We start from the raw sequence: 25,478 nt of genomic DNA on the forward strand, positions 1-25,478 counted from the left end.
ACATATAATTAAATTGGCTTTAACCGTGAAACTATAACCGTGAAGCTCAAAGCTAGTTGGTTTCAAAACAGAGATTTGCTGCCGAATATGCTCCACTTCCGCTTTAATGACCTCACGCGTCTCTTTCGTGAAAATAAATTTGATCAGTCTACAATATCTTGTCGAAGACGCAGCTGGATTTTGCCAGAAATTATGTTTCCTTCCTTCAGCTCCAGAGTTAAGTTAAAGAGGCTCCATCGCATCCCCATTTTATTATTTTGCTTAATTCATCCTGAATGGCAGGGAACGACTTAAAAACATCATATTGTGCATCTATTAATCTTTTCACCGTGTGGTCTATTATGGACAGCAAATTGATTTCGGCATATGTTTCAGTAACAGTAACAAGGCTTGGGTATCACAATAATTTTGATTGCCTAACGAGGTCATAGCATGGATACAATTTCGGACTGTATGGTATCGTATGCAATCGTATTCCACGGTATTGCTCAGTTGATAAATTTTCGTCTACGATCATGGCCAGTGCTTGATGTGGTGTAAGACTTTTCTTTTCAGTAATGCTTACCCTTCCTCTTTTTATAGCTGTACCTCTCGAAGGGGATGAAGCCGACAACTCTTTGACAATGTTTGCTGAGTGTCTTTTTCCACAGGATCTCAGATACATTGCGGTAGCCATAGTTAATTGTTCCGAGGCTACATTTGATATTAACTCTTTGCATTTCCGTTTTTGTGTACTCGAAGCACTTTCAGCAAACTCTTTTTCTCGCCTTCCGCGTTGAGGCATTTGTTTTGAAGCTGATGGTGCGTGATCAAGAGCAAAATCAACAGCAGAAATTTTTGAACTTAGCCAAATAGCATTGTCGTGCATAAATCTTGCTTTATCACGGTGAGATTTGCTCCATCGCGATTTAAATTGAAGCAAAGCTTTTTATACGATCTTTAATTTGGTATCGTCAACATCTGGTCCAAAAATTGATATAACGTGCTTTTCGACCGCTTCTGTTTTTTCGCTTTTCACCTTGCTCAACCAAATCCAAAACAGCTCCTCTCGAGATATTTCACTCATACTAAAAAAAGGCAAAAAATGGGCAGGATTTTATTTTTTAAATTTGTTTTGGGCACATTAACAAAGATTCGGCTGGAATTCCCATCACGGAACTCCGTGGGACTTGGAAGTTCTAGTCTATCAAATATTTGAAAACTTTAAAATTTGTCTTACCTTTCAGGTGGTTATAAAACAATATGAGCGAGTTACTAAAACATTTTTTTTTTTTGAATTTCGAGATGCCAGATTGATTAAATCTCACAGTGTGCGCCGATCGGTATTAGCTCGACCTCTTCGAGGCAGCGTAACAAATTTCAATCTGGAATTGATCACTTTGTATGAAACACACATAAAGTTTCACTGCACTGAATAATTTTCAATAATTTACCTTTTGAATAGCCGATATAAAGAAACCAAGCGACCCAAAGTGAACGATTCAAATTGTTTGGAAAAAAGTCACATTTTGGAAATTTCAAATTTTTCGACTTTTCTTCATGAAAAGTATACGGTTTTTGTATTCCTAAACCTTCCCAGATCCACAGCAAACAACCTCTAAAAATTGCATCAAAATTGGTTCAGCCGTTCGCGATCCTTACCGTTACTAACAAACAAATATTTTTTACATATGTATATTAGGGTGTTTTATTTTATTTGACCTATTCATTTTTTTCAATCTCATCATGAAATTTTCTTGGAAATACTTTAAAAAATACTCCCTGAAAATTTGAGCCCTTAATATTAACATGACAAACTTCAAGGAAAATTTATTTGCTACAAAAAAGGTACGAGGTCAAAATCTCTATCATTAATACTTCTCGAGATATTCGGATTTTTAAGTAAGGCTTTATAAAATTTTCATAGATGGTATGTAGGAAAAAATGTGGAGTTATGCGTTTAGCAATACATTTTTATATTATAGATAGAAGAACACAAGTATGTTGTTAATTTACCTACAGTTGTCATTTTGCTTAAATACGTCGACAAACAGTAATAAATAAAAGAATTTTGATTATGAGGTAAGAGTTAGTTGATTTACATAAAAGTATGTAACATATACGAGTAATACATGGACCAGACAATTTTGGACGATAAATAAAAAGTTTCGCTTCAAAACTTACTTGTCAATTTTATTTGTCCGCGCTGAAAATCTAAAGTACTGAACACATTTTAATGATAGTTTCATCCAACTTAATGTATAGGATAGATTATATTTGAATTTAGAGGTGTTTTTTTTTGTTAATTATTTGTTTATTAATGACCGTTAAAACTATTTCCAAAATTCTCACAAATTATTGTGTAAGGTAATTTGTCGGCATTTCAATCGTCGGCATCTAAATCGTATAAGCAGTTGCATTGTCAAGTTTTAAGCTAATTTAGTAAGTAGTGTGCGAATGACACATTCAGCATTCTACATTGTTGTCATTAGATATTCATAAAAAACAACCGCAATTTGTGACATATATGTAAGGGGGATTCTCTTGCTCTTACAAAACCATTGCACGGTGCACGAATAACAGAATTTTCCTTTCGGTGCAACGGCACAACAACAAACACACGCAAAAAGTTATTTTCAATGGCTGTAAAATATGTTAGACCAAAACCCATGTTTATTTTCGTGCAATGACACTTAAAAAAATAATTGCAACCGTGTGCCACCTTTCGTTTTACGTAAAGACTTATTTCGCCGTTGAATTGTTGAGGAAGGTAAGTTTTAAATAGATTTTAAATTTTCTATTTAAATTATAAAGATTTGTTATAGTTTTTTGTTAAGAATGAATGCAGAAGTTGCGCTAATTCGCAATAGTCATGCACAATAGTCATTTTTAATAAATCAGCAGTTTATATATAGTATCACTAGATTCTGCAATGGGTGCTCTCTTGGCCTTGCATATTTCGATATAGGATTTTTGCATTTTGTGTCGTCGTGCAATCTTGCAAGAGCAAGAGAATCCCCCTATAGTAAGATGACGAAATAGCTGCAGTGTTGCGAAAAATTTTAATTATAATTAGATGTGAGGAGTTCGCAAAAAGTTGCAAGTATTGCACGGAACAATACAAGATTTAAGCGCAACGATAAACTCTTCGGACCACAGTCTGATGATTTCGGGGAGACCTTGTCGGTCATTTCTCGCCTTCTTATTATGGCATTCTTCGATTGGTCATAAACTTACGCATACCATTGTGTCCCGCCATTAAACACAACAAAATGTGTGTATTAACAATCAAACTCAATTTTTTTCCAACTACGTAATTCTTATAAGTGAGTAACAATAATGCATGTATATGCATCTACATATATGTATGAATATTTGACAACTGCAAAGTGATTACCAGCACAAATATTTGCCGAACAATTGCTAGATATTTGGGATGGTAGAATAGAACTGTAATCAAATATGCAAAGCATTAAACTCCTAGAATAAGTATAAAAAAATAAATTAATGGAAATTATTTTTCCAGACATAAAAAATAATTACTTGGATCATAATTGAATCACGTATTCGGCATAATGAAGATGTTGGAGAAATAAATTCTCCAATAAAGCAATCGTTTCCAGGCGATTTAAATCAATCGATGCAGTTTTTGACGAAAATAAATGTGTCAATTTTCCAATTGAATTTCTAAAAGAAATACAATATGTTTGGGACATAAGAAGATTAGTTTATACCAAATTTATAAAAGCTTGACCTCTTAGTTTATTTTTTAATTACGCCAACAAAAAGAAGTCATTTGGTGCCAAGTCAGGACTTATCAAATCAACGTTTTGATATATGATGGTTGGTTTCCTTGGTTTCTTGAAAGACAACTGGCAAAAAAAATTGTTATGTACCACTCGGAATTAAGTGTTCTGTGTTATTTTAGTGGACGGTTATTACATGTTGAGTTTTTCTGAAATAAATATAGTTTAAAAAACTAAAAATACGCTTTTAAAACATATCAAGCTGAAAAGTGAAAAATAATTTCTGCATTATTGTGAGAAAAACAACAGCGCGCCAGTCGTTTCTTCTTTTCGCTGCGTGGCGCCAATTGGATATTCCAAGCGAAGCCAGGTCCCTCTCCACTTGGTCCTTCCAACGGAGTGGAGGTCTTCCTCTTCCTCTGCTTCCCCCGGCGGGTACTGCGTCGAATACTTTCAGAGCTGGAGTGTTTTCATCCATCCGGACAACATGACCTAGCCAGCGTAGCCGCTGTCTTTTAATTCGCTGAACTATGTCAATGTCGTCATATATCTCGTACAGCTCATCGTTCCATCGGATGCGATATTCGCCGGGGCCAATGCGCAAAGGACCATAAATCTTTCCCAGAATTTTTCTCTCGAAAACTCGTAACGTCGACTCATCGGTTGCTGTCATCGCCCAAGCCTCTGCACCATATAGCAGGACGGGAATTATGAGGGACTTATAGAGTTTAGCTTTTGTTCGTCGAGAGAGGACTTTACTTTTCAATTGCCTACTCAGTCCGAAGTAGCACCTGTTGGCAAGAGCAATCCTGCGTTGGATTTCCAGGCTGACATTATTAGTGGTGTTAATGCTGGTTCCTAAATAGACGAAATTATCTACAACTTCAAAGTTATGACTGTCAACAGTGACGTGAGAGCCAAGTCGCGAGTGTGACGACTGTTTGTTTGATGACAGGAGATATTTCGTTTTGCCCTCGTTCACTACCAGACCCATTTTCTGTGCTTCCTTGTCCAGCCTAGAGAAAGCAGAACTAACGGCGCGGGTGTTGAGGCCGATGATATCAATATCGTCGGCATACGCCAACAGCTGTACACTCTTATAGAAGATGGTACCTTCTCTGTTTAGTTCTGCAGCTCGAACTATTTTCTCCAGGAGCAGGTTGAAGAAGTCGCACGATAGGGAGTCGCCTTGTCTGAAACCTCGTTTGGTGTCGAACGGCTCGGAGAGGTCCTTCCCGATCCTGACGGAGCTTTTCGTGTTGTTCAACGTCAATTTACACAGCCATATTAGTTTTGCGGGAATACCAAATTCAGACATCGCGGCATAAAGGCAGCTCCTTTTCGTGCTGTCGAAAGCAGCTTTGAAATCGACGAAGAGGTGGTGTGTGTCGATTCTCCTTTCACGGGTCTTTTCCAAGATTTGGCGCATGGTGAATATCTGGTCGGTTGTTGATTTTCCAGGTCTGAAGCCACACTGTTAAGGTCCAATCAGTTTGTTGACGGTGGGCTTTAATCTTTCACACAATACGCTCGATAGAACCTTATATGCGATGTTGAGGAGGCTTATCCCACGGTAGTTGGCGCAGATTGTGGGGTCTCCTTTTTTATGGATTGGGCATAGCACACTTAAATTCCAATCGTTGGGCATGCTTTCGTCCGACCATATTTTACAAAGAAGCTGATGCATGCTCCCTATTAGTTCTTCGCCGCCGTGTTTGAATAGCTCGGCCGGTAGTCCGTCGGCCCCTGCCGCTTCGTTGTTCTTGAGGCGGGCAATTGCTATTCAAACTTCTTCATGGTCGGGTAATGGAACGTCTGCTCCATCGTCATCGATTGGGGAATCGGGTTCTCCTTCTCCTGGTGTTGTGCGTTCACTGCCATTCAGCAGGCTGGAGAAGTGTTCCCTCCATAATTTAACTATGCTCTGGGCATCAGTGACTAGATCACCTTTGGGGGTTCTACAAGAGTATGCTCCGGTCTTGAAACCTTCTGTAAGCCGCCGCTTTTTTTCGTAGAATTTTCGAGCATTACCCCTGTCGGCCAGCTTATCAAGCTTTTCATACTCACGCATTTCGGCCTCTTTCTTCTTCTGTCTGCAAATGCGTCTCGCTTCCCTCTTCAACTCTCGGTATCTATCCCATCCCGCACGTGTAGTGGTCGATCGTAACGTTGCGAGGTAGGCAGCCTGTTTTCTCTCCGCTGCGACACGGCACTCCTCGTCGTACCAGCTGTTCTTTTGCTCTTTCCGAAAACCAATGGTTTCGGTTGCAGCTGTACGTATGGAATTTGAAATGCCGTCCCACAGTTCCCCTATACCGAGTTGTTGACTAGTGCTCTCAGAGAGCAGGAGTGCAAGCCGAGTAGAAAATCGTTCGGCAGTCTGTTGTGATTGCAGCTTTTCGACGTCGAACCTTCCTTGTGTTTGTTGGCGTGCGTTTTTTGCTGCACAGAGGCGAGTGCGAATCTTAGCTGCAACAAGATAATGGTCCGAGTCGATGTTAGGACCTCGTAGCGCACGCACATCTAAAACACTGGGGACGTGTCTTCCATCTATCACAACATGATCGATCTGGTTGGTAGTTTTTCGATCCGGAGACAGCCAGGTAGCTTGATGAATCTTCTTATGCTGGAATCTAGTACTACAGATAACCATATTTCGGGCCCCGGCGAAGTCAATCAGCCTCAACCCATTTGGGGATGTTTCGTCGTGGAGGCTGAATTTACCGACCGTAGTGCCAAAGATACCTTGTTTGCCCATGGCCATTGTATGGCCACTGTAGTAAATGTCACAAGGACCTACTCGTCTCTGTCCTTGTCCCGTCCATCGCATTTCTTGGACGGCGGTGATGTCAGCCTTTATTTTTGCGAGGACATCAACCAGCTGGGCAGCGGCACCTTCCCCATTAAGTGTCCGGACATTCCAGGTGCATGCCCTCAAATCGTAGTTCTTATTCCGTTTGCCATGGTCGTCATCAAAAGGGGGGTCTCTCATCCGAGGCTGTTTCAACGTTTTCATTGGTATTGTTTTTTTACGTGGCGGGTCCCAAGCCCAGCGCACAACCCTTGTAGGGAATGTTTCGCCTTCTCACTTTAGCTCGCCTTCGAACGGATGTTCTTAGGCTACCCAGAGGATACTTGGTCAAAGACCGGAAGTAGTGAGCTGCTTGAGCTATGTGTAAAAGAATCGTTTCTGGCCACTCCCAAGTGAATGGCGATCAGAGAACTTTCCTCACTTGCGTGAACTTCTACACATGACTCCATCCTCCAAACTCCCTCCACTTTTACCTTGCCTTAGAAAAAAAGCGCGCGTAATTTTTTTTATATTTGTTTGTTTGGCGGCAATTTTAATATGGAGCCCACAAAGAAGCATTTTCGTCATATTTACTTTATTATTTCCGTAAAGGAAACAATGCAGCTCAGGTTGCTAAAAAGTTACGTGATGTGTATGGTGACAAAGCCTTAAAAGAAACACAGTTTCAAAGTTGGTTTGTCAAATTCCGTTCAGGTCGGCCAAGTGCAGTTGATGATGACGTCATCAAGGCTTTAATCGAATCGGATCGTCATGTAACTGAGCGTGAGATTGGAGAGAAGTTAAATATACCACAATCAACCATACAAGACCATATACGACGTCTTGGGATGGTAAAAAAACTACAATTCAAAAAAATGTTTGAAAAAATCACCGGTTTCTCTTCGGTCAACCTAATACATACATACAAGTGAAGCTAATAAAAGCGTATTAAAAATCGGGCCCCCATTTGTTTTAAAGTGTTTCGTGCACGAACAACCTTTGTTGGAATCGATTCATTTGGAAACATACAGTCGACTGTTGTTTACTTAGGAGCTCATACGCGTAAATTCAAGATTCATAATCTGTCAAGATGTCATACATATAAGAGATTTGAGCGATTGACAAATTAGGAAAAAATGGGACCCAACAACACATGGTCACATAACAACCTTGTAATATCAGTTTGCGCAAAGCATCAATAGTTTCCGGAACAAGAACTGATTTTGCTTCATCGCCAAAATTGGAATTAAGTTCACCGGTGCACAGAACCCGAGATATAAAACCTTAACTTATACTTTAGCCGCGGTAACTAGAGGTTGGATGATCTAGTCTTCATACATACACCCGCGGCCAAGCGTAACTTACCACTTGATTTTTTTCACTATTTTCAATTTTTTCATTCTTTGGGTAACTTGTTTATGGATTTAATAGAATACGGGGAATATATCGATGGCTCGAATATATTTGGTTAACTCTTGACTTTAATCTGGCCCATTTGTAAAATTAAATTGAGACAACTTTTTTTATTTGCACACAAGTCTTTGATTTCATTATTACTAATTCTTGTAATAACTTAACAAAATTTTTTGTTTCAATTGAAAATGGAATTACAACATATTCAAAAAGAATAACGGGAAATCTAATATGGCGTCGGTCCACCTCTAGCGGATATTACAGCTTCGATACGAGCAGGCATTGACCTAACAAGCTTCTCCAAAACACTGCTTGAAATTTCCTCGTCCCAAACACTTTCCAACATTTTTTTAGTTCTGGTTTACTTTTACTTTTTTGATACAATTTTTTTTTTTAATATTTTATATTTGTGTAAGTCAAAGATCACTTCGTTAAAACTTAACGGAAAAATTCCATTACCGCAACAAGTACCGTTACAATGAGCGATAGAACACGTGTTCGCTAGAAATTTCTTAATGGTGAGTTACGCTTGGCCGCGGGTGTATACATATGTAAGTATAAAAAAATAACATTATGTATACAAGTACTTGTGATTTTTATTTCTTTCAAATCTTGCTATCAAATTAGAACGGTACAATTATTTGATGTTACTAATATTCGAAATTAAAAATTTCAATGTGTATTCAAAATAAATTTTCATATACATATTTATAATTAAAGTATATATGTAGAATTCTTACACCATTTCCTATTTATAGTTAATTATGGCCTTAGATGTATGTATATGCACGTGTGTATCTACATATATATATTTACAATAACGTTCGACACTTTACAATTTGTTTATTCAATTTCATGCTACGTAAATACAAAACTACTTATCTTTGTACACCTAATTGTTTGGCAACAACTAAATTCGTTGCATATTATGTATTTCTATTAATTAATTACTTTAAAGGAAGCATAAGAACCACGTCAATTATCCACAGGATCTTCGGTTTAGTAAAGTACCGTCCTTACGGGATACATCTCGAAAATACAGATTCTAAAACAAGAAAATTCAAATTTTAAAACTACTATTATTTGCTTAAATTTCTTTAATAAATATTTAATGTGCAAATACAAATGTTTGCACATTTGAAAATTCTTCGAAACAATCTGTTTTTACTTATAATTATTTACTTAAAATGCTCCCACAAATATGTTAATGTTCATATACAAATGTTTGTATATGTGAAATCCGGAATTTTGACAGTTATTACGAAACAGATAGAGAGATGACTACGAAATTATGGGGAACGTACCACCGTACTTCGATTCATGTTTAAATATGAATATCCTTCCAATAAATATGTTATGAAATTGTTGACTTATTTGTCCACTCTTTTATTAAAAATTTTGGATATGTAGATAGAAAACGTTCTATCATTAAAAAAAAAGATATATGGATTTAATTTTCAAACCATCTTCATAAAATGTGGGTTTGTGCCTTTTCTGCAATCGATATTAAATTCTTTATTTTTGATTTTAAACAGTGTAATGTGTATAAGTTAGTAAATTTACTTCATTACTATAATACTCTGCTGCAGAATTATAAAGCTGATAAAATAACTGTACAACTTTAAAAAGTAAGAAAGAACATCCATTTCACAATTATAAGATTGTACTAGTTTTTTTCTGTTCTGCGAAATTTTATGAAATCTTTTAAACTTGAGTGCCTTTAAATTAAAAGTCGTAAATAATAATTTATTTTTAATAACAATTTATTATTATTCGAAAAGTACTGCTTTAATTTATAATTAAACTAGAGGACTCGTAGACGCTTTACTGTGGGAGACCCATAGATCGTACCACTACCATTTATCAAGTTCATAATCTAACAAAAACAGTGAATTGCTGACTATGAGGAGTGTTTGAGTGCTCTTTAATCGTAATAAAACCGAATTTTTACGTCGGTGTGTGACAATGGAAATACTCCACTCCAATACTGGCTCCATAATTTCACACTAAAGTCCAATGTACAGACATTATAGTGGACTGCATATGATGAACCAGTCTTCAAGCGCGGAAAGACGAAATGTCGGTTGGAAAGGTTATGACATTAGTCCTTTGGGATGCACGTGGTATAATATTCATCGACTGACTACTGAGCCAGTTATAATCCATTGCACTGTGTATTTCTATTCTACTATACCAAATATTTAGCAATTGTATTATTTTTGAGGAAGAATCGGTTTGAAATTGTACGCATATACTTCATCGTTTCTGTTTGAATATTTCTCGCTAGAGAGTTCCGCGGCTTTCGACGCGCTATTTATAGGCCCCGGCCGGCCGGTACCGCCGCAAACGCTACGTCCCGCAATTTTTAAATATGTAATATCTTAGAAAATATTCATTTAAATCAAATGCTCTACATGGCCATATAGATCTATATTAAATCAACAATGTATTTAAGGTATTTAATTGGATAACGATTAATACTGTATTGGTTAAAATCGCTCCGAAAATTAGCCATTATTTGTCGTAAAAAGTAAATGACAAAAACATGTTATTGTGGAATATCCATATGAGATAGACATATGTGTGTATATCATCGCAGAGTTTTCTGTAGACCTTTTCAATGGGTACAATACTTAGTACATTATTTTGATAAATCTCGTAGGGTTCAGCCTGCGTTTGCAATGTTAGCGGAAAAAGATTAATTATTTACGACATCACATTAGAAAACTCAAAAATAACAGTATTTTCCATCAAAATGTGTAGCGTAGTTTTAAAGATTTAAGCATACAAAGTGACATAGGGACAGAAAAATCGACTTTCTTTTATACTACAAGTATGTATTGATTATATAAGCATTACAGTTTTGTACTAGTCGAATGAACAGCTATGATTATATATTAATTCTCCAAAGCAGTTTTGTTCCTTTCTTGACTTCCAAAAATGATTTTGATATTTGGACAGGACAATGTATATATGTACATAAGTATGCAAACTAAAGATTCGATGGCCACGAATTAAAAAAATTTTTTTGATTGGCCAGATTCAATTGAATTCTGTGGGATCTTTGCGCGCCTTATTTGTTAAAGAACGTATAGCTGTCATAGCCAAGGATGTACCCCTTCCTTTTACTTTATTAAAAAAAACAACTTAATTATTTTACTTGACGGTTTTCCCTTATGTATTTTAAAGACATTATTATTTAAGACCTTCAATCATAAGGCTCTTAAGCTACTAAAATTCATTAAATTCCGCAGAAAGAAAGCAGTAGCGGTTTTATTATTTTGCAGCACTTATTGTATGCATTATCTTTCTTAATCTATAGGTAAAGTTGTGCAGTTATGATATTAAATATATTTTCGAAGTACTAGCATATACTTCTTCTTTAATGGCGTACACACCGCTTACGCGGTTATGGCCGAGTTACCAACAACGCATTTTTTTTAGCAATTTAGTGCCAATTAGAGATACCAAGTGCAGCCAGGTCCCTCTCCAACTGATCTCTCCAACGGAGTCGAGGTCTTCTTCTTCTTCTACCGGCGGTTACTGCGTCGATTCCTTTTCGTGCTGTCAAAATCAATTTTAAAATCGACAAAGAGGTGGTGGGTCGATTCTTTTTTACGGGTCTTTTCCAAGACTTGGCGCTTGGGGAATGTCTGGTCGGTTGTCGATTTTCAACGTCTAAAGCCACATTGATAAGGTCCAAACAATTGGTTGACGGTGGGCTTTAATCTTTCACACAATACGCTCTATAGAACCTTATACGCGATGTTTAGGAGGCTTTTCCCACGGTAGTTGGCGCAGATTGTGGGGTCTACCTTTTTGTGGATTGAGTAGAGCACACTTAAATTCCAATCGTTGGGCATGCTTTCGTCCGACCATATTCATATCAGTGCTTCGCTATTGCTATTCGAACTTCTTCATGGACAGGCAATGGGACGTCTGATCCATCGTCACCGATTGGGGAATCCGCTTCGACATCTTCTGGTGTTATATTTCGATTGCCATTCAGCAGGTTGGAGAAGTGTTCTCTCCATAAATTTAGTATGCTCTGGGCATCGGTCACTAGATTACCTGTGGGTGTTGTGGGGGGAGTATGCTCCGGTCTTGAAACTTTTTGTAAGTCGCCGCATTTTTTCGAACATTACCTATCTCGGTCAGCTGTGCTCTCATTTTTTGCCTGCAAATGCGTCTCGCTTCCCTCTTTAGCTTTCATTATTTGATCAGCCTTATAATTTTGCAACAGAGGGTAATTATTCATTTTCTATATTAACAAGTTTATATTAACTATAAACGTAATATACATATTTTTCTGATTCATGTATCATGTAACTATTAAAATGTAATTATTTTATTTTTACTTTAAAAAATTTAGTATAATAAAAATTTTCATTGTACGGAGTTTTTCAATTCTGTTTGGAGCGCAAAAAGTTTTTTTACCGCGCAAACTAAATCATGTTTTATATCTGAATATTGCTCAACTAATTTTTTTTTTGTTTTGCACAACTTACTAACCGATTAATAATTGTTTTATAATTTTATTTCAAATACCTTAATTTTTTATTGAAAGTAATTTTTATTCTTACCTTCAATAAAAGAATTTTATTAACCCTGTTAAATTTTGCATTATTGGTCAAAACTGCGCTAGTTGATTGCAATGTTTCTTCTCCAGGAATATGTATCATGGCTATGTGTTGTGGCAGATCTACAGGTAAAAGTCTCCAGAAAAAAACGACTATCAGTATCCAAACCCCGCTGATCCATGCCCAGTCATTGATGGAGTAACACTACTAACTATACCTAATTGTGTGGCTGTATTATTTGTTTGTCAGTGTTGTGCTGCAAATTTCATACGTTTTTGTTTTTGCCTTTGATTGCAGAACCAGACACGCACCACGTTTTTCTTCAAGTCCAATTTCTCAGCGATAGCAGCAATTTTCTCACCAGAAGGCCTCGGTTGAACGGCAAAGTACGCTTCCAGGGAACGTTTTTCAGGCGCCGCAATGGAAGTCCTTTTTCTTGAAAAAAGACTCGATATAGATTACTGTTACAAAGTGGTTACTTTCAAGCTTTTCTTGCCAATGTAAGGATGTCATATACAGGGTGCCCACAGTGGGGTTCGTTAAAATGCCGCGTATGCCATACTGAAAAGCCCATTTCTCAAGTGAACACAATATTTTATTTTACAAATTAATTACAGCTTTAAAATAAAAAATAAAAAATTAGATGTTTCATAACAGATGGGCACCCTATATACATATGTATACTTATATATATACTTAAAAGTTTTATGTATTGGGACTAGAACATTTCTTTAATTTCCTTCTAACAGTACAAATATGTATGTATATTTACTATGGAGTAAACCAAGAGAGCTCCAAAACAATTGCATTCAAATGTTTTAATAATGAATAGGACAAGTTCTAAGAAGATAAGATAAGAGATTATGTGATACTAAATTATTGTTTTTTAAACAAAATGGGGATAAAATTTTTTTGCTTACACAAAAAAATATGTTATTATTACTGCCAATGGTGAAAGCCGCTTATAAAAATTGTTAGAAACGTCAGAGAGGGAAAAACTTCCAAAGCTTATATATTAAATTTATTTGAAACATCTATTTTAATTTCACTGACCTTCTGGAGTGGAATAATTGGTTTCATATTGAAAGTCTCTGTTAATACAAAAGCTATGCCTTGAATTTGGGACACAGTTATTATGTTTGATATCAACCGAACACAGGTCTTACTTTTTTGTTGTTTTAGCTAATTTAATTTTCTAGCCTGTGATAGAAAATACAACCTAACATATAATAATATACATATATACGTATAACTACTTATGCACTTAATTAAGCAGTTTATAGCATTGAAATTTGAAGTAATTTCAAGCAGCTCATTTTCATCGTGGAGTTTGTTTTTAAAAAAATAATTGTTAGTGTTGGTTATGTTTCATTCACAATAGAATTCAGCTGTCAGTTTTTAACAATGTTGCGAACGAAAATACCACTAACTCCTTAAATATTTGAGAGTTATGTTTGAATTTAGGAACAGAGATAGTTGTAGTAACTTCCGAATTAATCATGTAGTTAATAGGGTTAAATGCTTCCGTTTGTCAAGGCTATTAGATGTCGATATTTAACGAACTCTTCCTTTTATATCCTTTTAGCACAGAAACTAATTGATCATTTAATCGGTCTTTGCTGAATTAAAGCTTTAGTGTAAATCAATTCACTTAGGAAATAAAAATCTTATTTTACTACATTATTTCTCAATCGAATACACCATGCTGTAATTTGGGCTATGTTTACTAATAATATAGCTGATTAATTTTGAGTAGCTTTTCACTGCAATAATCCAATAAGCTGCTGTCTTCGTAAATGTTTTCTTTCCCTTTTTAAATAAAGCCAGTGCATAATCGTAACTAGATTGCACGGCATGCAGTTGAATATTATTAGTTGTTTATGCAAGCAAAATCGCATTCAAATGCAATTTGTTTTCCTTTTTGCCAAGTTCTTATGAGAGGAAAAATAATATACTATATAACAGTTGATCGCTAATCGAGCCTATCGTTAATCGAGTAGCCGGCTGTGTGAAAGGCAAAAATTGGGTTCTTTTATAATCTTAATTTACTAAATTAATTTGGCTGTGCGAATAGGCTGTTAATGACTTTAAAAATTACTTCAGTAGGGATGTGACGACTGTCAAAAAATCTCTTTTTATGTTCTACAAAGCAGGCTAAGAAGTTCGTATCGCAAAAGTTAGCTATCGTATTATTAGACCACACTCTCAAAAGATTTGTTCTAAATATCATAGTTATCGTATCGCATTTGAGTAACGTAAGTGTTGATATATTGAAGAAACTACATAAAAAGTGAATCTCGAATATTAATATTAATACACTCTTATGCGGCTTTGCTTCCTAATTTCATCCAAGCAATGTAAGCGTCGCTGTAGTGGATAAATAATGTTATGTGATCAGTGAATATCAAAATGAATGTGTGAGATATTATGTTAATGAAACGAAAATGTGCAAAGTGGAATGCGCGAGAGCGTGCAACCAAATCTAAGAAGTGTTCGAAACCGTTAAATCGTAATAAAGTTGTATACTTGTACAAATATTCAACAATAGATAAAACTTGGATCCGCTGCCTATTAAGAGTATTTTTAATTTAATCTCAGACCTCAAATAAAAATGGTATCGGAAATCTTTTTTAAAAAAGGATTATTTTAGATACAAACTTTTTAGCTTTAGTACTGAAACCGTGCGCCAAAATAAAAAAATATATTTGCAAGTAGATTTTTGTACTGCTATGCTATTCACTAATTCAAAATACCCACATACATACATATGTACATTTATGAAAATAACGTACAAGAAACTTAGTGTACACGAGACTTTTTGGCGTTAAGGCACTAACCTAATGTACAGAGTTGTTGATTTATATTTCATGTAAGTTATAATGTAATGTTTCCATTAACCAAAACGTTGTCTACCTTTTCTTTTCACCAGCTGGAAGTACACTGGGGGCGTCTGGATCTCTTCGTTTGTTTTTTGCTTGCGCCTCCGCTTCTTCCAGCCATGCCTGTAGGATTGGTTTCAATGCAATCATATTGTTGTGTGACAATGTAAGACTTTCAAATCGGCAAATTGTACTTTGAGAAAGCGCCCCAACTCCTGGTAATTTTAGATTTGCTAAAGCTTTACCTACATCAGCCTGCGTAACGCCTACAGCAAAATAGGGTTGAGTTGATGTTAGCAGCAGAATTTAAGCAGCCATTACCTAACTTTATTCGTCGTTGTTTAAATCTTTCTGCGAATGCTTCCAATTCTCTAGGATCCGTGTCAGTGTCGGGATGAAGTCCAGCCGCAGCCACCGCTGCAGATATAACAGGATGATGTACTGCAGAATGCCCATGATCTGAAAATATAAAACTTAAAGCTGACACGTTGTGGTTATATATTTACGAATTACTTGTAGAGTGGCCACTTAAACTGCCAGGGTGGTGATGACTCATCATATGGTTCATACTATGATACGACCCATGTAAATGCTGATGAGTCGGCGTTAATGATGTGTCTGACATGGGCGCTAACGTTGTCATTGGCCCCGTAGGGTCCAACATATCCAATTGATCCATCGTATGATGCATCTGAAAAAGTAAAAGTAAAACCATTTATTCACATAAATACCAACATTAATAGTTTACTTTAACAATGAACGTTAAATTCGTTTATAATTTTCAAACGGTTAAGAAAGAATATTTTAGAAGTAAGGAAGGGCTAAGTTCGGGTGTAATCAAACATTTTATACTCTTTCAACTTGCAGGAATCAAAGCCAGGGAAATACCTTAACGTATAAAATCCCAAACAGAGAATCGGAAACCAAGCAATTTTTTATACACATATACTATATATAACTCATACACTGATCAACATATTCGGCATAAGGTTTGTTAGAAAAACGAAAATCATTATATGTAGTATATGGGAGTTGGTAGTATCGACGATTTTATCTATTAACTATTATCATGCCAGGTACTAAAAATGTTTCCAGGGTTTGATTAAGGTACCCAATTTTATATATTTTAGGCACAAAGATGCAATGTTATTAGTAAAATACGCTTTGTAATTTTCACTGAGATAAATTAAATATTGAGCATAAAGTCACCCGGAAGTTCGAAAATCTTTATATTAGGTATGTATATGGGAGTTCAGGTAAGTATTGACGCGATTGAACCCATTTTTGATACACACAGTTACAATGTTATGAGTAAAATACGCTTTGTAATTTTCACTGAGATAAATTAAATATTGTGCAAAAAGTCAACCGGAAGTTCGGTAAGTATTTACCCGATTCAACCCATTTTTAATACACAGTGATACTATTGCCAGGAAAGGATTCTCTCTGAATTGTGTATCCTATGCATTGACCGATATTTTCGGTCAAATGTCAACTATAGGTACTGGAGTCAATATTTCCGGTATTTGGGGCTTGAGCAGTTTTGTTGAATTTTGGGACATTTTTGGTCATCAGGTGACATACTTTAAAGGAATTAATAGCACAAAATTTTATGCCGTTATTTTAATTATTTCTTGATTTGTATACTGGAAAGTGAAAGAATCAAATGGAATCGCAGTTTAATTTCACCAAAAATTACCGAATACAATGAAAAAAATTAAAAATGAGCGAAACGACACTTAGAAATCGGTGATAATTAACTTATTCTTACTATTTACTTACTCTATCTTGCTATGTTTTTCACGAAACCCGAATTTTATTAGTATTATATTATATTCGTGGAAGAAATGAGATATCTTTGAGAGTAAAACTTTTTCAATTATTTTAGAAAGAAGACTGAAGTCTTTCCCAGGCTTATCTATCAAGATAATCTGCGACTTTTTCCATGAAATTGGATATTGTCCGAAACTCAGAATTGCATAGAAGAGCAAAGGCGTCGTACACAGCATTCTTTGGTAACTCAATTAGGTAATATTATCATGTCCTGGCGACTATTTAGGTTAAGTTCATGTAGGATCGTAATAATTTCAGAAGTTGAAGTCTTAAAAGACTCGAGCGGCTCGTTTTCTGTGTTGGGTAAGATTGACAGCTTAAAGTTGTTCTTTGGAAAATTAGGTTGATATACCTTTTCTAGGCATTCTCATTGCGAAACAATAAGCCTATTCCTCGTCACTTTTTGCTCGTCAATGTCCACTCAAGTCTGGTATACAACATACATTCTACAACATTACTACGAGTTAAGTATTTCTTCTTCTCACGCAAAATTTCCTCGTAGCCTCCTCCACTGATTCTGCTTGGGTTTCAGTGGTGAAATCAATGGACACAGTTTCTTTTAGACATTCAAAGTTTTTTGTAAAACCACAAACCTGAAAGATTGTCAAATAACTCTCCCTGCATCTAAAAGATTGAATTGCTTATATTCAGTTTGCATTCCAAAGACAGTGTTTTTCTTTTCTTGTTAGGCTCAAATGACTAATTTTTCGTTCTTTAATAGCCCTGACAGACGACAGCGCTAATATGCATTAGCGAGCTTAATTAACATTTACTTGCACATTTGGCCCATGTTAATGCAAGTATGTAATGCACAAGAATTCCGTGCATTTAGCTGAATTTACTAAATTTGAGTAGGCAACATTGCTCAAAAATTGGTAGTTTCCGCTATTGTTTGACAGATGTCGCTTGAAATCTGCTGCCTTGTTTGCGTTTACAGCTTCAGAGGTAAACAGTTTTTATGTTGCTAATTAAATTATGTGCAATTATATTAACAAAAACAAATTTTAATGTTTTTAGATGGCAGAAAATAAACATCGCACAGTTTGCTATCCATTTTTCCAACATTCTTAACTTTTTCGCTCACTTTTATTTCACTTTTTTTTAATAAATAAACAAATTTCACTATCAGCTGTCTAAATGCACAAGTCTGTCATCTGTCACCATAAAATTGCAATGCGCATTAGCGTTGCTTAAGGCACATTCATTTTTCTCGTCTGTCAGGGCTATTAGATAACATAATAGGACACGTGTTCCACGTTCAAACCTGTCGCAAAGTAAACACTGAGAGGGCGCAGAGAGATAGAGCCGATGTGGACGGCAATCAAAATGAAAAACCCCCTATTTCCGAGTTCACGTAAAACGGAGTTTCGTAAATCGGATATTTCCTCACACAATTAGTTATTAAAAAATGTTTTTCGTATAACTAGGCAAACTTATAGACTTATAATGATATACTGAGAATAAAAAATAACTATAACTCCTATATTTAGCAATTTGTAGTAATTGGAGAAGTACAATATGCATTTGTACGACCATTACTATATGAGTATTGAACTACCGTGCACTCGCTAAACTCGAACACGATAATTCGATCGTTCGGAAACTTGAGCATTTTTTCGTCTCCATTGGCTATTTTAAAACTCGAACAAAATATGATGACTCTAAAACACTAACAAAAATGGTGAAAGTGTTAAAGATCTATCCCAAAAAGTAAATATTGCTATGTTCACAATTTGTGGAATCGTAAAAAAGAAAAACGAATGTGTTATCTGGCCCTAGAAAACGTAAAACGCTCCGTGTTTCAGATCTTCCGAAAATGGAAAAGGCGCTTTACAAATTGTTTTTATTACAACGCAGCAAGCATTAGCCGATCAACAGATTTATTAAAACAAAGCTAAGGAGTTTTATGCTGAGTTAAGCAAGGACAGCGATGGAAGGCTTCAAAATTTAAAAAACGCCATGGAAACGCCTCATTTTAATTCCAGTGGAAAAATTACCTTCGCGACCGGAACTTGTCGAGTAGTTCGAAACTAAGCTACAAGCAAAAATTCAGGAAATAAAAACAGAATACGCCAAATAAATCTGAGAAACAGCGTACTACATTTTTGGCGTTTGCCAATGCTACTGGAAAACACAAGATTAAATTACTTATAATTGGAAAAGCAAAAAATCTTAGAGTATTTAGACATTTTAACTGCCCAGTGGAGTAAAAAAAGTACAAAGCCAGCCTTAATGACATCAACTCTGTTCAAAAATCGGTTTCACTTTTCCTTTGTACCACAGGCAACTACACTACACTACAAACTGAATACCCTCTGACAATTATATTCTTTAACTAGGTGAAATCATATTTGAAAGAGATCGGATTGTATCAAAAGACTTTACCACTTCTTTTTTCTTATAGAAAAAAGAATAAACAAAGCATACATGGCCTACTATACTTGTACGAAAATCGTCAACAAGAATTTGGGCCTTAAACCAAGTATAATGATGTGGATGTATACGGCTGTCATAAGACCTATACTTACATATGGAGCTCTGGTATGGTGGCCAGCGCTAAACAAACAATACAATATTAGAAAATTAAATGGAATACAAAGAGCAGCATGTGCGGGTGTTACGGGTGCAATCAGGTCATGTCCGACTGATGCGCTCAATGTGATCCTGCATCAACTACCAATGGACATTTTTATTCACAAAACAGCAGCTATTGCGGCGATAAGAATAAAAGAATTGGGAGGTTGGAATCAGCAGAACTACGGACATAGTGTAATTCTAAAGAAGTTCACTATTAATAAATCAGACTACATTCTCCCAAAGCTGGATTTCAATAGACACTTCCAGGTGAGGATACCATCTAGACGAGAATGGAGAAGAGGTTCAATGGTAGAGGAAGATACCACCTCAATCTATACCGACGGGTCCAAAATGGACTGTGGAGTAGGCACGGAGGCATTCTCCGCTGATCTAGGCATATCTCTCTCTAAACGTCTACCGAACTCGGCTAGCATCTTCCAAGCAGAAGTACTAGGCATAGAAAAAGCCTGCGAAGTTCTATTAGAAAACCACGGGAATATACATAAAGCAACTATATTTACGGACAGCCAGGCGGCCCTCCTGGCATTGTCTTCACCCATGACAAATTCCAGTACAGTTCACAACTGCAAGAGAGCACTAAGCTCAATAAAAGACAAGCTCCAGCTAAACTTGATCTGGGTTCCCGGCCACAGGAACATTTTCGGTAACGAAAAAGCAGACGAGTTGGCAAAGGCAGGAGCTTTCCTCAATGAATCCAAGGCGGAGCTAATACCAAGCCCGCTAGGATCGATAAAAGGAGAGATCAATAGACAATTTCAGCAAATTGCAAACAACAGGTGGAAAAACATTACAAAATGCGTCATAACTAAACAATTATGGCCGACATATGACAGGAAAAGAACCAATGACTTATTAAATAGGTCAATAAAAGGTAAACAGAATAACAGCTACCACAACAGGGCACTGGCCATTTGGGGAACATGCGTCCAAAATGGGATTGCCCTACAACGACATCTGCCGTGGCTGCGGAGTAGCAGGGAACAAGGAAACAATCTTCCACTTTCTCTGCGAATGCCCAGCTCTAGCACAGATCCGACACAAAACACTCGGAATCCACCAAGCACCAAACCTTGAATGGATTTCCACCAAAAGCATATCGGACATACATAAGTAGTTTCATCGAAACCTCAAAATGGTTTGAGAGAGAAGGTGAAACGTAATAGCAGATACAGGAGGTTCTACGAAAAGTGTATCAAAATGGCACATCAAGTGCTAATTGAGCCCGATAGGGCTGCACTCATACCTACCTACCTTACCACTTCTTGACAACGCATCTTCGCATCCAAATGAAGATGAATTAAAGTCTGAAGATCGTTCAATTGCAAGAAAAATAGAACTGTTGTAAGTATAAAAACTGTTAAACGAATAAATAAATCAAAATGCATAACATTCGAAGACTCGAACAAGTCTTTAACTCGAACACGCATGGTTTTCATCAGTTCGAGTTTTCGCGAGTGCACTATATACTAATTGGGTATTATTTACAGGAAATGTAGAAATTAATTTTGATTAATTAAGATTAGTACACTAAAGAAAAATTAACAATACAACAATAAAATATATCTTCACCTGAAATGCAAAATAACGTAACATCACTTTTCGTAGGTTTACAGGAGAAGCAAAAAACCGTATAAAAAGAAAACCACTTGAGATATTGAAACACAATTTTCAAATCTGAATAAACATGAACCTATAAGCAAAGTGTATTTAACAAAGTGAACTAAGTATTTGACTTACCCTTATTTGACAATAAAATAGTAAACAATTCATGTATTTGTTTATATTAACCCGTGTGTTTTTTTTTTGATCTTGATCAATATGAAGCCACTTGCTTTACATACATATATATGATAAATATAAACGTAATAGAAATAGATACAACCAATTTATTTGTTCTCAACGTTATAATGAATTCATATTTATTTTACAAACAATTACATACGTGTATAAATGCAACATTATTCACAAATTTTATTGTAACTATATATATACGTCGTAACCAGTACCCCGCCAAACTATTAGAAACTGTATACAGATGTTTATGCGACTCTTTAAATTATAATAGTTATTATAATTCTTTCATATAGTTCATTCCAAAGCATATATCAAAAATTAAATGAGTAGTTTTGTTTCTAATATTGTATTTTCAAGTAAGTGTATAAAACATTTTTTTGTCGTTGTGATATTTTTGATGCAACTGTTTATTTTTCAAATTTTTGTTCAAATGCTTGATTCGAAAATGTATCCTGCACCTAAAAAACAATTTCTTGACATTATCCTCAAGAGCAATATCTTTGCATTTACAAAAAGTATGTCTACCAAATTTCTGTCACTGCAAATGTGTCGTTATTCACATTTATAAACACGTCTTCTAAAAGTTTTAACTGGTCTAAATATTTTGGTTTTTTAAGTCCTGTCCCCCCTCGCTGGTCTACCCATGTCCATGTACTATCAGTTGAAATTCTGTCACCTAAATTTAATTTGTGTATTAAAAAACCACCCAAATATTCCAGTCCATCTTCATAAAATGAACCCAAACTTGTACTACTTAAATTTTGATTATTAATTTTGTCAAGCTCTTTACTTAAAAAGTGTTCTTCATGTATATATATCTCATCTTCTAAAAAATATTCCGTCTCCGGATATAGTGTCAGCCACTTTGCATCGTCCTCTTGTACGTTCAATGTTGAGCTTAAACTTTCGGTGTTCCGTGCTACAAAAAAAAAAAACACAAATTAAATAAAAACACTTTAAAGGATCATTTAAATATATCTACCAAACATATATTTTCGAAGTCGATATTTAAAATGTAGCGGTGTCGGATGGTCATATTGCCCCCAACCCTTCTCATAGCGCCAAAAAAATGCTCCAAGATGTCTTGATTCAGGCGCTGCGTTAAAATATATTCCATCCCAAAGTTTCCATGTAGGTACTCAAGTAATAGCTTGAGAGACGTTGTGGAAATAATTACTCCCTTTTGAAAAGGATTTATGCATCGTTTATTTGGAATCAAGGGCTCAGACATTATTTTTGACATTTTTTCGAGCACTTCGTTTTGTCGCAAAACTGCTTTTCCATATGGCATTGTGAACGGAGTATCACAAAACAAAAAAAAAAAGAAGATGAATCCGATCTCAAAACAAAAAGTTGCATTGGAATCAGGAAGTACTAAGGCAACTTTTCCGCACTATTAGAAATCCCGAATCGAAAAAAGTCCGGAATCGACCCACCCTAGTACCTATGAACATAAAAGAAAAAGTAAAAGTGTGCACTTTTAAATTTTTTTTTACTTTTTTGTAAGTTATTTTAATAGTAAAACTCAATAAAAATAATAAAAATGTTTTTTTATTATACTAGTTTAGTTACAGCGTTATTGCAGATATAATATGGCATCAAGTCAGTGCAAAAATGATGTTGATTTATTAAAGTTAAAAGTAGAAAATTTGCTTTATCAACTAATTTGAAACTTTGCGCATCCTATGAAGCCTATTTTAACCTAAAAGTCAGTAATCAAAATGATATTGGGGTTTAATATGAGAGAGCTCATATGAGCATAAAAGAAATACAAAAAATATTCACTTTTAGACAGTAATTTCTTGTTATTTTACATTTATATAATATACCAGCTGTTACCCTGTGCGTTTAGCAACACCTAAATCGATTAAAACTCTTAAGGGTTTTTACTTTGAGTTTTATTTATTGTTGTAAAACTGTTACTTATTTATAAAACATTTATTAAACATATTGGTAAACACATTTTTGGTTTTTCCACCTAGCGCGTAAATGAATAAGCACCTTGGTGTTCCCACTCTCGAGCAATTGGCCATGGGAGAAGCACGGTTCTTCCAAATTGACGCCGCACACTTGAAACGTTTGGCCTTGCGATTTGTTGATGGTCATCGCAAAGGCAAGACGTACTGGGAACTGCAAGCGCTTAAATTCAAACGACATGTCCGTTGGAATCATGGGAATGCGTGGTAAGAGTACAACTTCACCTGCTGCCTTGCCATTTAGTATTGTTGCTTCAATCAAATTTGGCCACAATTTTTGACTGAAAGTCTTGTGCCATTACACAAAGTCGGTGGCTTCAGATTTCGTAGAAGCATAATGGGTAAACCGACTTTCAGGACCAAACGATGCGGTGGCAGACCGGGGGGATCCAAAGAATTCAAGAATTCAGTTGGATAATTGACTACTTCATCTTGATTTAAAACGCTATCAATCGATGTACATATATGTTGTAGCTTCTCCTGGCAGTTTTTCTTGAATGGCAAAATTGATTTCGTTGACGTGTACATTTTTCGGTGCCAATATTGCGCGTTCACTTAAATAATGGTGGCGTTGATAGTGTTAAACAATATTCGGAAATACACTTTCAATCAATTCATCTTTCGATTGTAAAAGTGTACAAAAGTTGTTCGGCAATGTGATCAAACCGGTATCATCGATTCTATTTTGCCTTCGCCAATATCCAACAACTGCTTCGAAAACGCCGCTGCGGATCGATCATTTTGCAATTGGACTCGCATGTTGATGGTAAGAGTCAGCCTTTGAACATGTCTCCACAAAACTGACGATTTTAAACATGCGTTTATTTCGTCGGCAGGAGTTGATCGAGGAATGACTGACAAAGTTGCCGAAAATCGCCGGATAAAAAGACTAATGCTCCGCCAAAAAGTTGTTGCTTTTGGCGTAAATCTTGCATTGTTCTATTGAATGCTTCTAATGACTTTTTGTTAGCCATTGGGCACTCATCCCATAGAACTATTCCAGCTCCTCGCAAAACTTTTGCCATTGTTGAATTCCTCGATATGTTGCACGTTGGTGTTTCAACGACTTGGATGTTCAACGGTAATTTCAATGCAGAATGTGCTGTTCGGCCGCCATCAAGTAGAGTAGCAGCGATGCCTGACGAAGCAATTGCCAGCGCAATTTTCTGCTGTGACCGTATAGTAGCAAGAATCAAAGAGATCAGAAACGTTTTCCCTGTACCACCGGGCGCATCCAGAAAGTAGAATCCACCGGCGTTATTGTCAACCGCTCGTATAATCTTATCATAAGCATTTTTCTGCTGAATATTCAATTAGGTAATGTTAGCTTGTATGAAAGCACGCAATTCATTGCAATCGTATTGTTGTTCACATTGAAGCTCATGGTCAAGCATATCAATCGCTGAACGATTGGGCGCAGTTATGCCAAGTTGCGCTAATGCCTTATTCGCAATTGTAAAGCACAGATCTTCAACCAATATCAAAGCATCATTATACATTTGTAATGTATATAGCAAGTCTGCGTCCGATGCTCGATTACGCGCCAAAATTAATAAGTCCTCGGTCATGAAGTATTTGTACTTATTCCACAGTTCTTGCGGATTTGACGGAATGCATGTAGATATTATTATGGCGAATAGTACGCGTATTTGTTTTGGATGAGATGTGAGTGATGCGTCATGAAGTGCGGTGTCCCAATGCATATCATCTTCTAACAAATGCAATCGCGGACATTGTCACGATACGTCGCACACAACTGACCGTTTCAAATCATCAAATGATCTTGGTCCGCGCACGTTGACTAATAGCAGATGCAAATAGAAACATTCGACGTTGTTCGGATGGATGGTGTAAATGCGTCTTATGGCATCGGGTTTACGGGTATTTGG

The 25,478-nt window shown here is 36.1% G+C and overlaps 2 protein-coding genes across 8 annotated transcripts in view; both read right to left on the reverse strand.

Moving 5' to 3' along the window:
* Positions 1–2,151: 2,151 nt before the first annotated feature.
* Positions 2,152–6,741, reverse strand: LOC126760169 (uncharacterized). Of its 2 annotated transcripts, none has more exons than XM_050475629.1 (2): positions 3,734–6,741; positions 2,152–3,666 (listed from the first exon to the last, which is right to left on the reverse strand). In XM_050475629.1, exon 1 carries the CDS (start codon positions 6,739–6,741, stop codon positions 5,509–5,511), a length of 1,233 nt encoding a protein of 410 aa, XP_050331586.1. In that variant the 3' UTR covers positions 2,152–3,666; positions 3,734–5,508. The 2 variants fall into 2 exon arrangements, with proteins under 2 accessions (XP_050331586.1, XP_050331585.1); XM_050475628.1 differs by having other exon boundaries at positions 2,152–3,459; positions 3,523–6,741.
* A 1,766-nt stretch (positions 6,742–8,507) lies between these two features.
* LOC126760172 (inhibitory POU protein) overlaps positions 8,508–25,478 on the reverse strand; it is a 98,925-nt gene continuing 81,954 nt past the window's right edge. The window contains exons 4-9 of one of the 6 annotated variants that reach the window (XM_050475634.1): positions 15,902–16,079; positions 15,710–15,847; positions 15,423–15,654; positions 12,727–12,944; positions 12,513–12,645; positions 8,508–8,974 (exon numbers count right to left, since the gene is read on the reverse strand). In XM_050475634.1, the coding sequence (XP_050331591.1) occupies positions 12,755–12,944; positions 15,423–15,654; positions 15,710–15,847; positions 15,902–16,079 (738 nt within the window). In that variant the 3' untranslated portion in view covers positions 8,508–8,974; positions 12,513–12,645; positions 12,727–12,754. Of the gene's footprint in view, positions 8,975–12,512; positions 13,127–15,422; positions 15,655–15,709; positions 15,848–15,901; positions 16,080–25,478 lie in introns of those variants that run through there. The other 5 variants (XM_050475635.1, XM_050475631.1, XM_050475633.1 and 2 more) reach the window with 5 other exon arrangements.

The sequence above is a fragment of the Bactrocera neohumeralis genome, chromosome 5 (assembly GCF_024586455.1).
Source record: "Bactrocera neohumeralis isolate Rockhampton chromosome 5, APGP_CSIRO_Bneo_wtdbg2-racon-allhic-juicebox.fasta_v2, whole genome shotgun sequence".
NCBI classification, from domain to species: Eukaryota; Metazoa; Arthropoda; class Insecta; order Diptera; family Tephritidae; genus Bactrocera; species Bactrocera neohumeralis.